This window comes from Xiphias gladius, chromosome 21 (assembly GCF_016859285.1).
Source record: "Xiphias gladius isolate SHS-SW01 ecotype Sanya breed wild chromosome 21, ASM1685928v1, whole genome shotgun sequence".
NCBI lineage: Eukaryota > Metazoa > Chordata > Actinopteri > Istiophoriformes > Xiphiidae > Xiphias > Xiphias gladius.
This window is the reverse complement of record NC_053420.1, coordinates 27,331,426-27,348,260: the sequence shown is the minus strand read 5'-3', so window position 1 is coordinate 27,348,260 and position 16,835 is coordinate 27,331,426. Positions and strand designations below refer to the sequence as shown.

General features: G+C 39.0%; 1 protein-coding gene across 5 annotated transcripts in view; it reads right to left on the bottom strand.

Annotated features, from left to right (window-relative positions):
- The window catches only part of chl1b (cell adhesion molecule L1-like b), a 63,058-nt gene that overhangs the window by 19,254 nt on the left and 26,969 nt on the right, over positions 1 to 16,835 (bottom strand). For 3 of the 5 annotated variants that reach the window (XM_040115825.1, XM_040115824.1, XM_040115827.1), the window contains 15 exons: positions 10,856 to 11,046; positions 8,966 to 9,074; positions 8,549 to 8,739; positions 7,819 to 7,941; positions 5,964 to 6,134; positions 5,643 to 5,669; positions 5,366 to 5,477; positions 4,915 to 5,096; positions 3,603 to 3,734; positions 2,591 to 2,731; positions 1,540 to 1,651; positions 1,083 to 1,249; positions 837 to 1,002; positions 585 to 712; positions 134 to 235 (listed from right to left, as the gene is read on the bottom strand). In XM_040115825.1, coding sequence (XP_039971759.1) covers positions 134 to 235; positions 585 to 712; positions 837 to 1,002; positions 1,083 to 1,249; positions 1,540 to 1,651; positions 2,591 to 2,731; positions 3,603 to 3,734; positions 4,915 to 5,096; positions 5,366 to 5,477; positions 5,643 to 5,669; positions 5,964 to 6,134; positions 7,819 to 7,941; positions 8,549 to 8,739; positions 8,966 to 9,074; positions 10,856 to 10,955 — 1,963 coding nt within the window. In that variant the 5' untranslated portion in view covers positions 10,956 to 11,046. The remainder of the gene's footprint in view (positions 1 to 133; positions 236 to 584; positions 713 to 836; positions 1,003 to 1,082; positions 1,250 to 1,539; positions 1,652 to 2,590; positions 2,732 to 3,602; positions 3,735 to 4,914; positions 5,097 to 5,365; positions 5,478 to 5,642; positions 5,670 to 5,963; positions 6,135 to 7,818; positions 7,942 to 8,548; positions 8,740 to 8,965; positions 9,075 to 10,855; positions 11,047 to 16,835) is intronic. The other 2 variants (XM_040115826.1, XM_040115828.1) reach the window with 1 other exon arrangement.

Genomic DNA, 16,835 nt, shown 5'->3' with positions numbered 1-16,835 from the left:
TCACAAAAAATATATTTAAATGCAGAATGATGCCCAAAATGTGTTTGTCATATTAATACCATTCAGGGCAAGATGTACTCAATCAGTATGTATTACATATACTGACAGCGGCACACACATATACTCCTTTTACCTGTGGTTGAGCTGTTGTGATCGTCCCCAGGGATCCATTTCAGTTTCACACTTTTGCTCTTGTGTTCAGAAAGTACCAAGTTGTCAGGTGCATCAGGGACATCTGAAAACCATCGCAGCAACATGGTTTTGGAAAAATCACAGACATATCAACCTGTGCAGCCTAAACCAAATGTTCAATCAAATTATCCCGAGAGTCTGGTGATGGGGAACAAGCTGCATCGCTGCATGGGCTTCCATTATTTCTTTTAGACTTTAAGATGTCAACGGTATCTCAAAAGGGTGATTGTGAGACATAGCGCTGCACTAATAAAGCTACTGTTTGCATGTTCATGCTCTGCTTTGGCTTCCTGACATATTGATCCGTGTATGAATGTTTCAAACATGCAACAATGTAGCACCAGGGATCTAATTCTCTCTGGAGCGGAAGTATTGTTCATATGTTAGCTCACCTAACACCATGAGCAGAGCTGACGCCATGTCTCGGTCCACTGGAGTTCTTGCCACACATGTGTACAAACCCTGGTCCCTGTGGCTTACATTGATAATCTGGAGAATACCATCCTCCACTAAGTATCTGCTGACAGAAAGATGGAGACACAATATTGACTGAGGAAACTGAAAAGTAAAAGGACTTTCCAGTTGGGATTAAATCTACAATGCTGTAAAAAAAAAAAAAAAAAAAAAAAAATCTAGTATCCTACCTTGAATTCACAGTGTTGTTGAGGGCTATCTCCATATCATCTTTCTCCCACAGGAGCTCAAAGTCGTTGGTGAAGGACTTGTCGTACTCTGCTAGGCATGAGAGCTGGGCCGTGGTACCTATTAAGATCTGCTGGTCCTCTGGGTCCACGACTATTCTAGTGGGATCTTCCATAGCCAAGACAGTATTAGTTACATCTCTAGGATTGTGAGCCATGGCAAAAACTGCTACATGAAAAACTGTTTACCTTTCACATAGAGCATGGCGTCGATGGCAGATGACCCCTCTGTGTTTTTAGCTAAACATGTATACTGTCCCATGTCATCTTTCACCACACTGTAGATCTCCAGCGATCCGTTGTCGTGAACAGTAAATCTTGGCCCCTCCACGGAGTCAGAGGAGTCGTCTTTGCTCCTGGAAAACATTCAGAAAAAAACACCCATTAAGGTCTTAAAGAAAGCTCTCTCAAGTAAAATTAAATTTGGACACAGCAGCAGTCTAAATGAATAAACACTACACTATGGCAGCAAAGACGAAATAAAGCTTGTTGAATAGAACATTAGTGTTGAATGACAGGCATGTTTTAGAGAAACAGCAGGTCATCAATACAGAAAAACAGTCTACAGAAGGACTGTACGCATTGAGCAGCTGAGATCTACTGCTCTCTGCTGGTGTCTAGGAGACAGGAAAAAATATAGCCTTACCAGGTGACAGTGGAGGGAGGAGAGCTGAAGACCTTGCAGTGCATCATTATCCCCTTCCCCTCTACAGCCGAGTAATCTTCCCCCTCTTTAGTCAAAATCATGGGCGGCAGATCTGGAAAAACCAGCAGCAGAATCTAGTCATCAATCAAAGCTTGTTAGGAAAGCATTGGATGCACTAATGTGGATTTTCCACCACTCATGGAACAAGGTATGGCCCATGACGTGACTACTTTGAGGGATTTTGGGAACCAAAAAGAAAAAAAACAACAACCACTAGACGAGATCAAGTTTGCAGTTTAGCAGTTTGAAAACCAGATAAAACAGCGATAGGATGGGGCAAATAATCGCAAGTAAAATGAGGTGACAACACTGTTGCCTTGTTAATTGTGCATTAATTGTGGGCTCCTTTGTGCAAAAAGAAATGATTCAGCTGTCAGGTTGTCAGAAATGTGTAAATGTGAAAATGAAATCAAAGAACAAAACAATGAAATAATGAGTTAGCCTAGCGAGTACACCTTATCAGTTGTAGCCAAAGCCTCCCATTAAAATGGTCTGTCTCCCCTAATTGTTTACAAAGGCAGCAGCTGGGACTTAGCATTCAGAGGCTGTCCAGCTTTATTAACTCCTGTGCCACCAAGAACAAACTCCCCACGTTTGTGCAGAGCAATGGAAAGCAACATTCTGTTGTTTTCTTTTTTATCTGCGCTTGTAAAGCAGCACATGTTTGTCTTATGGCACTAAAATCAGTATGGAATTGATGGGGAAGTTGTTAGCATATAAATGTCAGGGAATGGTGCTTGTTGCTCCACAGGGAGAGCCGCTAGTCTGAATGAAGGAGTGCAGCTTGTTGACAGCCCTCCTTCCTGGGGCTCCTCACTGCTTAATGGGCATATACCAACATAAGCAATAGCTAGACACGTTGGTCAGCAGTCTGCGAAACAAACACTTTCTATCTATCTGTCAATTGTGTTTTCATGTAATTGATAAATACATGACGGTGAAACAGCACTGGTGAAAACTGGCACACAGAGCTAAAGGCTGTTGTACTTACTCATAATCATGATGTTTGCATTGGACAGAAGGTTTCCATGTCTGTTGGATGCCTCACATTGATAGACCGCACTGTCAGACGCTTTGGCGTTATGCAAAACCATGGTGTCACGAAACATCTTCCTGTTGGCTGCCGGGGCTTCTGTAATCATAAAGTCAATGAAACACCAGTTTTATTTACCTGTTGTTCTGTACACTTATGCTACTACTGCTCGACTGACCCTCCCTTTGCTTTAACAAATTTGTCATTGCTTTACCACAGACAGATTTATCTCCATCCCGATGTCCGTGTTGTGGAATCATCACCCCTCATCATGCAGGACTGCAGAGTTTCTCCCCATTTTTGGGCTAAAATTTCCATCTCTTTACCACACTCCCCAATGTCCACTCCTCTCCCCTTTACTGATAGTTTACCCGAACCTGCATATGTCCCCAACATATACATTACTGTACAGTATGGCACCAGTTAAGAGTTGTTACTATGCTGCAGACTGTGTTCTGACTTCACTTTTCTTTACTCATACTGTAGAAATTGTTGATTGGTCTCAATCTGTACTGTCTGGATCGTTTGGATCATTAAGTAAAGTGCATGTGCAGTATTTGCATTTACTAAACATTGTACTGGATGCAAATATCTAAATCTAGCTATCTAAACTGTAAATTGTAAACTGAGTATTTCATCTTTGCTCACAGTGACAATGGCAGTGAAATCAAAGTCTTTTACCTTCTTGTTTTAGTTAATACTCCATAGACTTGGTTTAATTCATTATTATCGTAACAGCATCTCACAGAGGATTCCTTCTACATCCATTTAGTATCTGTGGCTTCAATGACCTTCCTACCCACTCTGAAACCCTCCTTCCTCGTGTTATATCTTACGTAATGCTGTTGTATTAAGAAAGAAAAACAAAACACCAACATTAAAACTTTTTGTTACTCCAAAATTGCCCCGTTATTAGGACTAGCACTATACAAAAAGGTTGCAAATGGTTAAGTGAGTTTGCGGGACTGACCTTGCAGAGGTACACCGTTCACCCTCCAAGTTATAGCCGGTTGAGGAGTCCCATTGGCGGAGCACTTGATGAGCACGTCTGAGCCGATCATGCTAAGCTGACTCTCAGGCTCAACCACCCACTCTGGAGGCTCTAGGAACACACAGTCAGCACGATGTTATCAAACTGATGAGTATCGGTTTAGGAAAGACACTGAGCATTTACAAAGAGAGGACAGAATCACACATTGCACAGGAACAGCTGTGCAATGTATGTTATTCAATGTAAGAGCCCTGTTACAATAGAAGCTAACTTCACAGGTCTACCCATGACAGACAAATAGAGGCACTTCAGCTACCTACTGTCTCACCAGAATCATTACTGGCACATTATAGGCACTGTGTAAGTTTTTATCGTACACTGTTTTGGAATTATTCTGTTTCTAAAAATGTACAGTAATTATACACACACCTCCATATGGACACAGAGGACAATATCCAGCACAGACTATAACAGGGATCCAAATAAACAATTCAAGGGAGGAGATATTACAGTTATTTTTCAGAGTATCTGATGAAAAGGCAGCCTCCACAATGACTCCTGGTTTACTCAGGAGACAGTGGTTCACACCTAGCTGTAGCATCATCAGGTTGGTCTGTTACAGGCGTTATTTTTCACCACAAGATCGTAGTGATGTGCCCATGACTACAGTAGCTCCTTTCTTTTTATTTGCTTTTATACAGCTACAGTGCATGTACAATGTACTCTAAACTCAATCAGTGGTGGAAAGTAGCTACAGTAAGTGCATGTATCTTATATCTTAGCCTGTGATTTTGGTGATTTGTCCTAAGTAGTATCAGCCATGAGAAAATCTGATATAAATGACCTCAATTTTAACACCATAAACTACAGTTTTTGCTCTGTTAAGTTGCTCAATTACTGTACTGAAGTCCAATTTTGATGGACTTTATTTGATTATTTTCATTTTATGTTACTTTATAATTCTACGTCACTGCATTTCAGGGAAATATTGTACTTTTTACTCCACTAAAGTTGTTTCAATACTATGGTTACTAGAAATTAAATTGCACATACAAAAAATATCACAGACTTATAAAATACAGTGGTTTAGACTCATGACTCAAGCAGAGATTTAAGAGACATAAACGGTTTCAATTAAATAGCTGTTTGAGGCCCAAAGAATTAAAACTGTCCAATATTTCACAAAAAAAGCAAAGAGAAAATGAATACAATCTGATTATGTCATATATAATCATATATCAGTCAGAAGGGGCATTTTTATGTAGAATGGGTACTTTCTTGTAGGAGTTACCTTCTACTGTCACTATGAAGTAATGGACGGCTTCTCCTAATGTGTTCTTTGCCTTGCACATGTACTTCCCACTGTCTTCCTTTTCAACTCTTGGTAAAATCAGCAATTTTCCATGATTCTCCAGTTTTGCTTTAAAAGGAAGCTGGTAACCCATCTTCACCCACTCGACCTGTGGGGTAGGACTAACAGAGAGGGGACACATAGTGAGTCTAAAAATAGTTAGATATTGCCTATACGTGACAGTAAATTACATTCAAACATGTGATGAGTCAAAATTAGTTAAAATTAATACAGTAAATCTAAAATCTACAATGTTGAAAGCGAATGGATTACAGCCATTTAAAAACTGTTTTGCAATTCATGTCAGTTCAAAAATTTGAACTGTTGATTTTGGAGTGAAATTCCTCAAAGTGTAAGAGAAGGAAGTATTGATAAAGGTGGCATCACTTACAATCCCTCAGCAATACACTCCAATTTCAAGTCCTCTCCTTTGACAAGCTGTGTCTCTGATCTGACACCAGAGGGCGTCAGAAGAGAGGGCCTTCTCTCCAGGATAGCATTAGCTAAGGAGAGAGTTAGACAGTATAATACAAATCAGAGGAGTAATGCAGTTTCCTAAAGGCTACACTTAAATGTATTCTATACATTGATATTCACACGCCCGCATAGTGCACACAGCTCTCTATAGATGATGCACAGAACAGGAGTGTTTTACTCTGAAAACTTACCAGCTTCAGGACTCATGTCACTTTTTTCTGAAATGGAGTTGGATGAGACAAAAATAAAATGAACATGAGGACAACATGGATGCATCACGACAATCATCACCGTGATCAAAATCACAACATAAAACCAAGAAGATGCACAAAACAAGACAGTGTGACACTGTGATGGCTTTTGAAGTGTAGCTACTGTTTGAATGTGGATATCAATGTTGGAAACATGTTGGAAATGATCATTGCTTTGAAAACAAATCAAAGTTTGCATCATGCTGGTTTCGGAGGAAAAGAGCACTCGAGAGAAGACAAAGAAGCTGAAGTGACACCTACTCGTCCTGACGATGACAGACATGGCAGTCTTCTGAACGATGGTTCGTATTCTTGGGAAGGCGGCGAAGCAGCAGTAGTCTCTCCTGCTGTCCTTCTCCACCGCGTGAGAGAAGTAAAGGTCTCCGTTCAAACCCATAGACACCCTCTCATCCTGTTCTATGTGCTGAAGATCTGAGCACGGAAACAGGGTGATTTAAGATAGATATTAGCTTGTGATTTTTTTGTCATTTGTCCTAAAACCAGAGCATTTAACGGGCAAGAGAAAGTCTGATATAAATAGCCTCTATTTGAACACCATAATATACTGTTTTTTTGTGCTGTTAAGTTGCTCAAGTACTGTACTTAAGTACAATTTTGATGTACTTGACTTGACTATTTTCATTTTATGCTACACTATACTTCTGCTCCACTTCATTTCAGAGGGAATATTGTACTATTTACTCCACCACGTTTACCGTATATGACAGCTGTAGTTCCTAGTTACTTTCCAGATTAAGAATTTACTCAATGGATAATGTAACAAGATTAAGATTTTACACAAAAACTAGTTATATTAATAGCTAGGTTTATAAAATACAATGCAGTTTTATATATTCAACCAGGTGTTTCCAATCTTTATGACTCATGGCTGTTTATTAAATAGCAGTGTCTACTTTGGGCCCCTTTTCACATGTAAAACCAATGAATCAATTGTTAGAAGTTACAACTGAAGAAAGACTTCTCTTCTAAACCTCTTTAGATAACTGAGGCACAAAGAGGTCACATTTTCACACATTTCTCAGAAAAAGCAAAGATTAGAGAAAAGTAAAAACAAATCTACAATTTTGTAAAGCAAAGTTTTGTTTTTGCCCCAGTAATGATCTCACGACCCCGCTGATTTACCTAGTGACACTTTGGAGGGGGCCTGACCCTTAGGTTGGGAATCAAATGACTAAACTGTCAAACTGTATATAAAGTAGAAACAGTAAAATGCTGGTTACACATTGATGCATCAGTAAAAATCTCATAATGTCACATAAAATAATGTATCAGATATAGGGGACATTTTACTGCAGAACCAGTATTTTTATTTTGATACTTTAAGTACATATATGTATTATGTATTATTATGCTGATAATACTAATGCACTTTCACTGAGGTTAGACTTTTACTATTAACAAGTATTTTTACATTGTTCTATAATGTTTTGACTTAAGTAAAGGATGAAATTGTGTCATTCACCACTCCTGTTAAGTGGTAGTATCACATATGCAATATATTCTGTATCAGCGTGGTCCAGCTCTTCATTGAAACTATATGTTTTTTTATAAGCCTTTCCACAGAATTCCGCCTGACATATTTATTACCTGTGGGATCTTTGGGGTCTAAAAGTCAAATTTAAAATTGATATCTGTGAGTTTGAGCATTTTTTGTCTGCACAGAATGAATTTGAGATTTAACGGATTAATTAGAAAGCAAAACTTTATTTATATGGCACATTACATTCCAGGTGGAAGCACAATGTAATGCACAAAGCATGAGGTATCATGGAAATTGCAGCCACAAAAACTATGTGGATAGTGTAAAGATACAACATTAGATTTCAGTAGACACACTTAAAACAAACACATAAATAATAGATGAGTTAAAATCCATTAAGCAAAACATGAATTAAGTCAGTTAATTAAGTTATTTCAGGAGGTGAGAAGAAGTTTCCAAACACCTGAGATACTTTGCTGTCTAAATATACCTAAATACAGCATATCATGGGTGAGAATAAAATGTGTTTCAATAAAATTTGTTTAAAAATTGCATTTTGAAATAAATCACACATACACCATTTTCAATTTATCATAAATAAAAGGTATCACTTACTGATAGTCATCCAGTAAATCTGCAGAGGTGGTATTCCTTTCGGTGGGTTACACTCTAAAGTAAAAGGCTGGCCTTCCTCCACCTCGACAGGATCAAGTGTTTCTTTCGGAAACTTTGGAACATCTAGATTAAATACAAAACCTGCGGTGAGTAGATGAAGTCAGACAAGAATGAATCAAATAAACTATGCAGTTCTCTTCCTCTCCAGCAGATGGCAGTAATATCATTCTTGAATTCTGATCGAGCATGTGTTTCCTGAGCTTTGTAACATTCAGGTTTTTTTTGTCAGTTCTTGGCCTGCAGAAACAAAATAGACATCACTATGAGTATCGTGTGTGGCTTGTCCCCACTGCTGAGTGGTTGAAGCCCAGCCAAATTTAGTCAAAGTCCCCCGCAGAGGGGATTTTCTTTGTGAATTTATATACTGTGCTTGGGAACAAAATGAAAAATGCAGCAAAGGAAATGATGGAGAGGCTAGATCACATTCGATGCTTTCTCCAATACAGAGCTATAGATGAGATGCTGCGAAGGGTGGAGGGCTCGGGAGCCTCAATGACTTTCTGCCACGTCCAATACAATGAAAAGCTCACAATGGAGAGGTGCAGTCATTACACAGGACTGCTGGCCCTGAATCACTTTGAAAGCACTGTAACAGAGCACCCCCCACACACACACACACACACACACACACAGACACATACACACAAACTCACAGATGTATGTTACTCACGGGGCACAATAAAGTCAATCTCCATCGATATGGCGGTCCCCAGTTTGTTTGAGGCGTAACAGCGATAGGTTCCCTGGTACTCTGTAATGTTCCCATTATTAGGTATCACAAAGGTCCCAGAATTCTCTTCTTTCATCAGCCGGGGGTCTAGAAAGGGGTCAAATTCCTGGCCATTCTTTGTCCATCTGAATCTACATAAAGAAAGCCAGTATTGAAACGTCCTACAGTCCCATAGCTTAGACTGCAGTGTGCTTATTTTCCAAAGCTGGTGCACAAAATCAGAGCTACAAAAAACAGTACATTATGTCAAAGGCCAACTGTTGTTGTTGTTGTTTGTTATTGTTGTCTGTTCAGCTGCTAACAAGCTCTCCATTCTCTCCTCCTTCCATCTGAAGTGATGCAAGGCTCGGTACTCACTCTGGCTCGGGATTCCCTTTGGCTTCACACGTCACGGGGAAGCTCTCATCAAAAGGGAAGGCGATGAGAGAGCTGGGCGACTGAGCTGTGATGGTGGGCAGCTGCTCAACTGGGCAACAAACAAACAAAAAAGTATGGAAATGTGAGAAATACAAAACAGACCTCAATACAGAACTCTAGTCAGTATATCATATTAAACATGACACTACAGTAGTGGTTCCCAACCTTTTTGGCTTGTGATTCTTTAGAACAATGCAATGCCTTCTTATGCCTTAGGGTTGAAAAGGCTTTAGTGAGGACATACCTGTGAGCAGTTCTACTGTAGCGTAAATTCTCAGATTGTTTCAATCCCGATTTTAACAAACCTGAAGTAGTAAAGTGTCCAATACTTCACAGGAAAAAAAACAACCTATCGTTTCATACCCCTTTAAACTTTTTGTGACCACTCAGATTCATTTTGGGCCCCTTGGACCTCAGGTTGGAAACCACTGTACTATGATGTGTATTACTATATGTTGCTATATGCAGAGTTCTATTCCAAAACATGCTTTAAAACAACAAGTTTACTCAAAATATCTAAAACATATATAACCTTATCTATTAAGTTGAATATTTGCCATTTAAATGAATCTATCATTTTGTTGGATTGTTATTATTTTGGCATAAAACTCTTCATTTGGTCTCATATGATTTTATGATGACAGAGCTGTGACATGTGGTAAGGATGGAAAACGCGCAACACAGTAACTAAGATTATAGCATGATTAAGTATAAAGAAAAAGCAAATGCCACGAGTCCTAGAAGCTAAAGTACCAGTATTATGGAGTCATGACTGATGACACATGAGAAACTGATCCAGCACATATGGCTATGGTAGTAAAGCTGCTGCTGTGCTCAACAGCGAGCCAGGATATGAACTGACAGAGAGCTGAGGACGTCACTAATACCCGCTACAGTATGGCAGAGTGAACTTACTGTTTACATGACCTAAAACTACATAATCCACGGCAGCAGGGGGGAAATAAACACAACAAAAACAAGCTGTTCACAAGAATTTTGTATTTACAACCCTTGTAAACAGAAGTCTGAGTAAAAAAAGATAATCTGACATTACTGAGCCCAAAAATGCTCAGTTTACATGACCTAAAACTACATAATCCACGGCAGCAGGGGAGAAATAAATACAACAAAAACAAGATTTTCACAAGAATTTTTTATATACAAACCCTTTTAAACAGAAGAGTGAGTAAAAAGGATAATCTGACATCATTGAGAGGTTTGATATGCCTTTTCAATGAAACTGGGATACATACCAATCCAACCCAAATGAAAAAAGAAACCAGATTCAAACCAGATTCAAAGATAATAGCTGTAAATACAGCAAACAGCCACAACATCAAAACCGGTAACTTTAATTTAATTTAATTCAGCTTTAATGTTATGGCTGATCGGTATATGTTCCATTCACAGAATGTTTGATAATTGTAAGAGTTGTCTATGGTGCGATTTTATTTGCTTCTAAAATATTCAACACTTTTTTTCTGACTGACTTGAAGTCTTATGACTTGAAATGATGATTTGTGTTTATGTGCTTTAAAGTGTTCCCTAAACTCATCAAATTAAGTTTCTAAAGAAGCATTCTTAGCACATTAGCAGAGGGTTAAAACGCTCCACAAACCCTTATTTTACTTCAGTTATAGTTTGAAGAAAAATGTATATGATGGGAACTTGTTTATGTCTTTTAAAACATGATAAGTACTCATAAGACTTGTCAAGTTAAACCTGCATGTTTGTAATTTGTGTGAAATTCCACTTAAACTACAGCAGTCATTAAAACACGTACCTGTATGTGTGAATTAGTGATGTGCTATAGTTCAAGTCAATACTCACCCTCAAGTGGGATGTCAATGGCAGTAGTCATATAAAAGGCACAAATACAGGTGATCAAGCTCAGCACACCAACCACTCCTGGGCTCTTCTGTGACCTCATGGTTTCACTGTAAATCTCGGGCGTCCTCAGGAAATGAGTGCTCTCCTCTACTAGCTCAGTTCATTTCTCCGGTGCGCTGAAGATGCTGTACCTGTGAGGGCAATGCAAACGGAGACGGCCCCATAAATACACCCACATGCTGGCAGACACAATAGCAAACCCAAAATACAACAAATCCCCTGTGACTGGGAGCCTGGCTGCTCTCTGCTCATCCCAGCACAACCAGGCACACCGCACATTTTCATTTGCATCAACAGGGACTCTGTTCTGCACTAGTTCAAATTTTGCTGTGACAGGAAGAAATATTCACATAAAAGCCTCCTATCATCTCCTTCCCCTGGGACTCAAATTGTTTTGTAGTTTGATGTCTGTGGAAGTGTGTAGCAGAAAGCGTATTTTTCATGTGACAATGGGAATAAATAAATAAACAAATGTAGGAGCCTGTGAATTTTTTTAATACATGGCAGATGTTCAACATTACTGAAGGAAAAAAAGGCATTTATTCCAAAACATAGCCAAGAATGAAATCAAATTTACCATCAGAGTTGAGAAACTCTTTAGCCAATTTAATCTTACTGCTCTTTTGATCTGTGCCTGCATGATTCTGATAACAATGACTCAAAGAGATTAACAATGCAGCTACACATTTATCTATTATTGCAGTAAATAGTGCTGCCTGAGGGGTGTGAGGCATAAATCGCAACCATAGTCAAAAGTCAGACAGAGTAAGCTTTCTGCTGTCACACACAGATGGGCTGCAGAGTACAGAGCCCTGGATCATTTTCCAGCTAACAGACCAGAGTCTGGATCATAATCAGCACATGATCGGTCCAGAGTGCAGAACTGGAGCAGGGAGGAGGATGGAGAAGAGCAGATGTATGGGAATTTTAGTGTCAGCGCTCTGTGAACCCTCTGGGTGTCAGTTCATTAGCCTTCCTTGTGTTGCCTGTGACCCAACTTGGTGGGTCGAGCTGTAGTAATTAGCTCAAGAGCTAAAATACACCATAATAAAAAAAGAGAAATAATAGTAAAACATTAGAGTTTTAGAGAAATGTATAATCATAATTCTATTAATCTGAACGGACTCTTGCTGGTACTCGTATAAAACAGAAATGGTATAACACTTAATGTCAAAGAAGGCATGTGTGTTGTCAAGCAGTCGTAACCAAGATATGAGCTGTACAGTAACTAGTGAATGCTCAACAGGCTGTGCAATATCTAGGAAAGAGCTCACAGTTTACAAATGTGCTTGGATCCGACACTTGCTCTTTCCTAATTTTCTTACTGTCTTAACACATTAAATAGGAAATACTGAGGTCAAACTCCTGTTCAAGAGATGTAATTAAAAAATTGACCAGAGAACAAAAGAGTCGATTTCATTCATATGGTGAACGATGAACATGCACTCTGAACTTTTCAACCGTACCTTATGGTAATGGTATTAATTCTGTTTGGGACTCAATACTGACCTTTTTGAACCAACTTGTGACCCCTGCCCTACCCACCAATAGCATCACCAACAAGGTTCAAGACTCTGAGTGTTCTATACATGATGCAAATTCACTACACTATCACAATTCAGGCTTATTGGTGTGTCAGAGTTATGTACAGAAATACCTTAGGCTTTCCTTTGTTGCAGTCTTTCCCAGACATGGTGATTCACGGTGTTAAACACAGATTAAAATCAAAAGGTAAGGGCTTTGCGCTAATTGGCTTGTGCTTTGTCTGTAAGTTTGGCAGGGGGTTACAATTCCCACAAGACAATGTGTTCTCATTGTCCTATTGTGCGGGCCAAAAATCTTTTACCAACCTAACAACACCATGGATTGTACTTTGTTCCGACTGTGCTTGATCGTTTGCCTTTTGATTTAATTTGTTCTCTCCTCGTTAAACATTTATTCAGAACCAACTTGGCCATGTAGTTTGAGAGAGGTCCGCTCAGAGCTCAACTGCTGCAAGTGACAATATCTACTCTGAGGTCAGAGGATATGGTGCCTATTGGATCTATATGATGCACACGAGAGGGGCCCCCTCCGCCTCCCCTGATTTACAGACTGCAGGCTGTTCTTAATCTCTGCCCCTTTCAGCAACGATCACACCAGCCTGAGATTGATGAAGCTGGCAGGAGGTTAAAAGCTGCTCACTGTGGGAAGGCCAATATGAACCCTAACCTTACTTAGCTAAGGCTCAGAGGGAAGAGAAGATCTGCAATGGAGGGCGCAGGGAGAAGTAAATGAAGCGATGGGAGCCAAGTAAAATCTGCCTCCATACTTTAAAGCTGTCTCTGAGTGACAGATGTAGAGCACTCTCTGACAAACTTTCTCCTTGTCAACAAGACTAAATCACTTTTGAATATAGACCAATTTGATACAAAGGCAGTGTAACCTAATTTTACCCATGATCAATGATGCGGTTGGCACGATAAAAAGCTACCCAGACAGTTTTCAAACTCCCAGCTTTCCTAAATCCTGTCATGAGCTACATGTTGATTTAAAAGCTTTACATTAAACATTGGCGACATGACAAAAAATGATACCACAACAACTTCTTTCAGTCACTGTTTATATACTGTATATCGCAATATTATTAAGGCAGTATGTTGAGCTTGAAAATTCTCTTAAGCTTAAAATTTCCTAGTAGTAGTAGAGTCAGAACCTGAAAAATGATCAAAAATTATATGAGCTGCAAATAGCGAATCTCTTTGAATAAATAAGTTATACAAAAATAAACCTAAATATTCAGTCTTTTCTGTTTAAATCCTTAAACCCTGCAGTGTGAAATGTCAGGCGGCTTTTATCTTGGGTCTGTTTTGTATCAGTTACAATCCCTCATTTTCAATGGTACCTGTCAATCAGTTAATTGATCAATTTGTTGATCAACAGAAAAATAAGTATTTTGATTATTGGTTAGTTGTTTCAGCCATTTTTCAAGCAAAAATAGTAAAAACATTTTCACTGTAACAGTTCACTGCAAACTGAATAAATCTGGGTTTTTTTGACTGTTGGTTGGACAAAACAAGACATGTGACAACACCGTCTTGGACTCTCGGAAGATGTGATGGGTATTTTTTCCCTTTTTTTTTTTTTTTTTGACATTTCATAATCTAAATGATTAATTGGAAAAATTATAAACTAATTAATCGATAATCAAAGTAATCCTTAATCTTAACCCCGACTGGAACCATGTCATTTGCCATTAAAGGAGCAAAGGCATGCGTGATGTAAGGCTGCAACTGACCATTATTTTCATAATCGATTCATTTGTTGATTATATTCTCAATTAATCGTTTAATGTACAAAATGTAAAACAATTCTGCAAAAATGCCTACTACAATTTCTCAGAGTCCACGATAACATCTTCATATTACTTGTTTTGTCTAACAAACAGAACCAATACCCAAAAGATATACTGCTTACAATTTAGAAAGAGAAAAGCAGCAAATCGTCACAATGGAAAAACAGGAAAGAGTCAAAGTTTGGCATTTTTGCTTAAAAAAAAATCAACAAAACTTCAATTGACTAATCATTTCACTCTTAATGTGATGTGTCCATCCTAGTGTTTGAGAGTGTAATTGATGCTTCAGATGATATATGTAGTTTGGCATAGGTGTTTAGTTTTTGCTAAAAGTACACATGACCTATCTGTTTCGTGTGAGACCTTTCTAGCCTAGCCCTGTTTGGAACTTTCTTATCCACTGGGTGTGCAAACTGGCCTTTAAGAAGCCAAAGAAACTGCCACACCACCAACATCTTGTTACCTTGTTTAACCATGACTGATATTAACATTTAACGTTGTCGTGAATGTTGAACTGTCACTTTCTGTGACAACAGCAACAGTTTCCTCAGAGGGAGCGCTCATCTCTCCCACAGTGACTTTTGGTATCAAAAAACAGCATGCAGTGAGTTTAGCCGACTAAACTAATCCCGCTGCACCTAGTGAGCTATCCGATTGGTTGGTTAGAAATACCTTTGTTTTCGTGATGTGATAGGTTGTTAGTACATATGATGTACATTGATGTATATTGTCAACAGTATATTTCTAATTTTCTAATCAAGAAAATTCTCTATGGCAACCAGTGTTTTTTATCATTTACTGTGTATATTGCTCAGCCCTACTTCACCTCTATTCTTTTGTTAGTGTATCCAAGAGTCTTTCTGTTGTTCTTCACACTACTGAACAGTGTCTCTCTAATTACTGTATAGCTTTCACTGACTTCTTTTTCCTATGGAAACAATTCTGGCACATTACTATACGACTGCAAAGTTCTGTCTGTTTCTCCACTCCTATTGTTCAGCCATCTGGTCTGGCATTTTACCTTAACTGTGACCCATAAACAAATTTACACATATATAAAAGTATCACACACTGCGGATCGTATGAGTAAGATTTCAAAGAAACCGACCACAACAAGTTGTTTCCTAGAACATTCTCCACACTTGTGGATGTGTTGATTAGTAACGGGGTGGGGTCCATGATCAACCATTTAATTTCACTACAGTAGGCTCTTGAGCTGGCACCATCTGCTCCTTTCTCACACAAAGACAACAGGCAGAGAAGTGTGGGCCTACTGTAGTTTAATGTGCAAGCCTGTAATAGGATTAAGCAGATCCTCATCTTGTCAGGCCGGATTAAAATATCCTCTTCGCTAAAGACCTGCAATGGGAAGACAGCATCTCCACACTCCCCTCTCATGGTCCTGATAATGCCTCTACACTGATTCCCATTTGATCATTCAAGAACAATTAAAACAACGACCAAGCTGATTAACACTAAGCAGCAATTGACTCGCGTTGCTTCTGATGTGGGTAATGAGTGCACAGTTATTCGGTTGTTATTTTGTTCTTTTTGTCCAATCAGTTGCTCATTTAGCTTGCAAATCTGACACACTGTCTGGCTCCCAGTGAAAACCAAAGCTTGTGTAAGCGGTAAAACTTTTATATAGAATTTAATTTTCTTCTTTTTTTAGAGATTTGTTTTTCCACCTCACTCCTCTGAATTCCGTTCTGACCTTTAGCAATGATAAGCATTTTCAGTATCCTACTGGAAGCCTGGCCATGCAATTCATCTATTATTAAAATATTAGTGGCGGAGAAAAAACAGAAGATAGAAGCTAAATGAGATTAGGAAGTAGGAGCAATATTACATAAAATGCTTGTCTAATTGAGATTCGGCTCGATTTTACCGCACTTTAGAAAGCATGACAGTTCCATTATCATACCATTAATTTTTCCGAGGTCTGTAGCTTTAGCATGCTGAGGGGACAGGGTCTCGAGCTGGGCAAAGGAGTGACAGAGGAGGATGAGGACGGAGGAATGAGGAGAGGCGCTCAGCTGCAGAGGGATGGGGCTCAGCTGCAGACAAATATAGAGCGACTGCATTGATGAACTGTTCAGTGTCTGATCCCTGTGTTCTATATGAACCCTGAAGAACGACCTTCGTGACCCCACATGAACTCTCATTGCCAGGCAGAGAGCAGGATACACTATGTACTGTATATCGTGCAGCAACCCTGCAGCCTCATGTAACTACACACAGTACTATGGTAGGATGATCATTCCGCTAGCTGGCATTGGACACCCTGGAACAAGTGAAAATTGATGAGGTTTTTAGCCACTACAGGTTTTTATCTTGTCACTAATGTGCATTTGCCAAAAGCTGTTCATTTTTTCATGAACAAAAGAGCATGAAGGCTTTCTCCAACCCCTAATTAGTTGCACTTTTGTGTGTCTGAAAGCTGTTTGTCTCTGTAAAATATGAAATTTTGCTGTGAAATATTCAAGCAAAACAGGAATGAAAACTGTACTGAATAAAATCTATAGTAGTCCCTCCATATCAGAGCTAACCATTATTTTTGCCTCAGATTATGACTTTTAATTATAG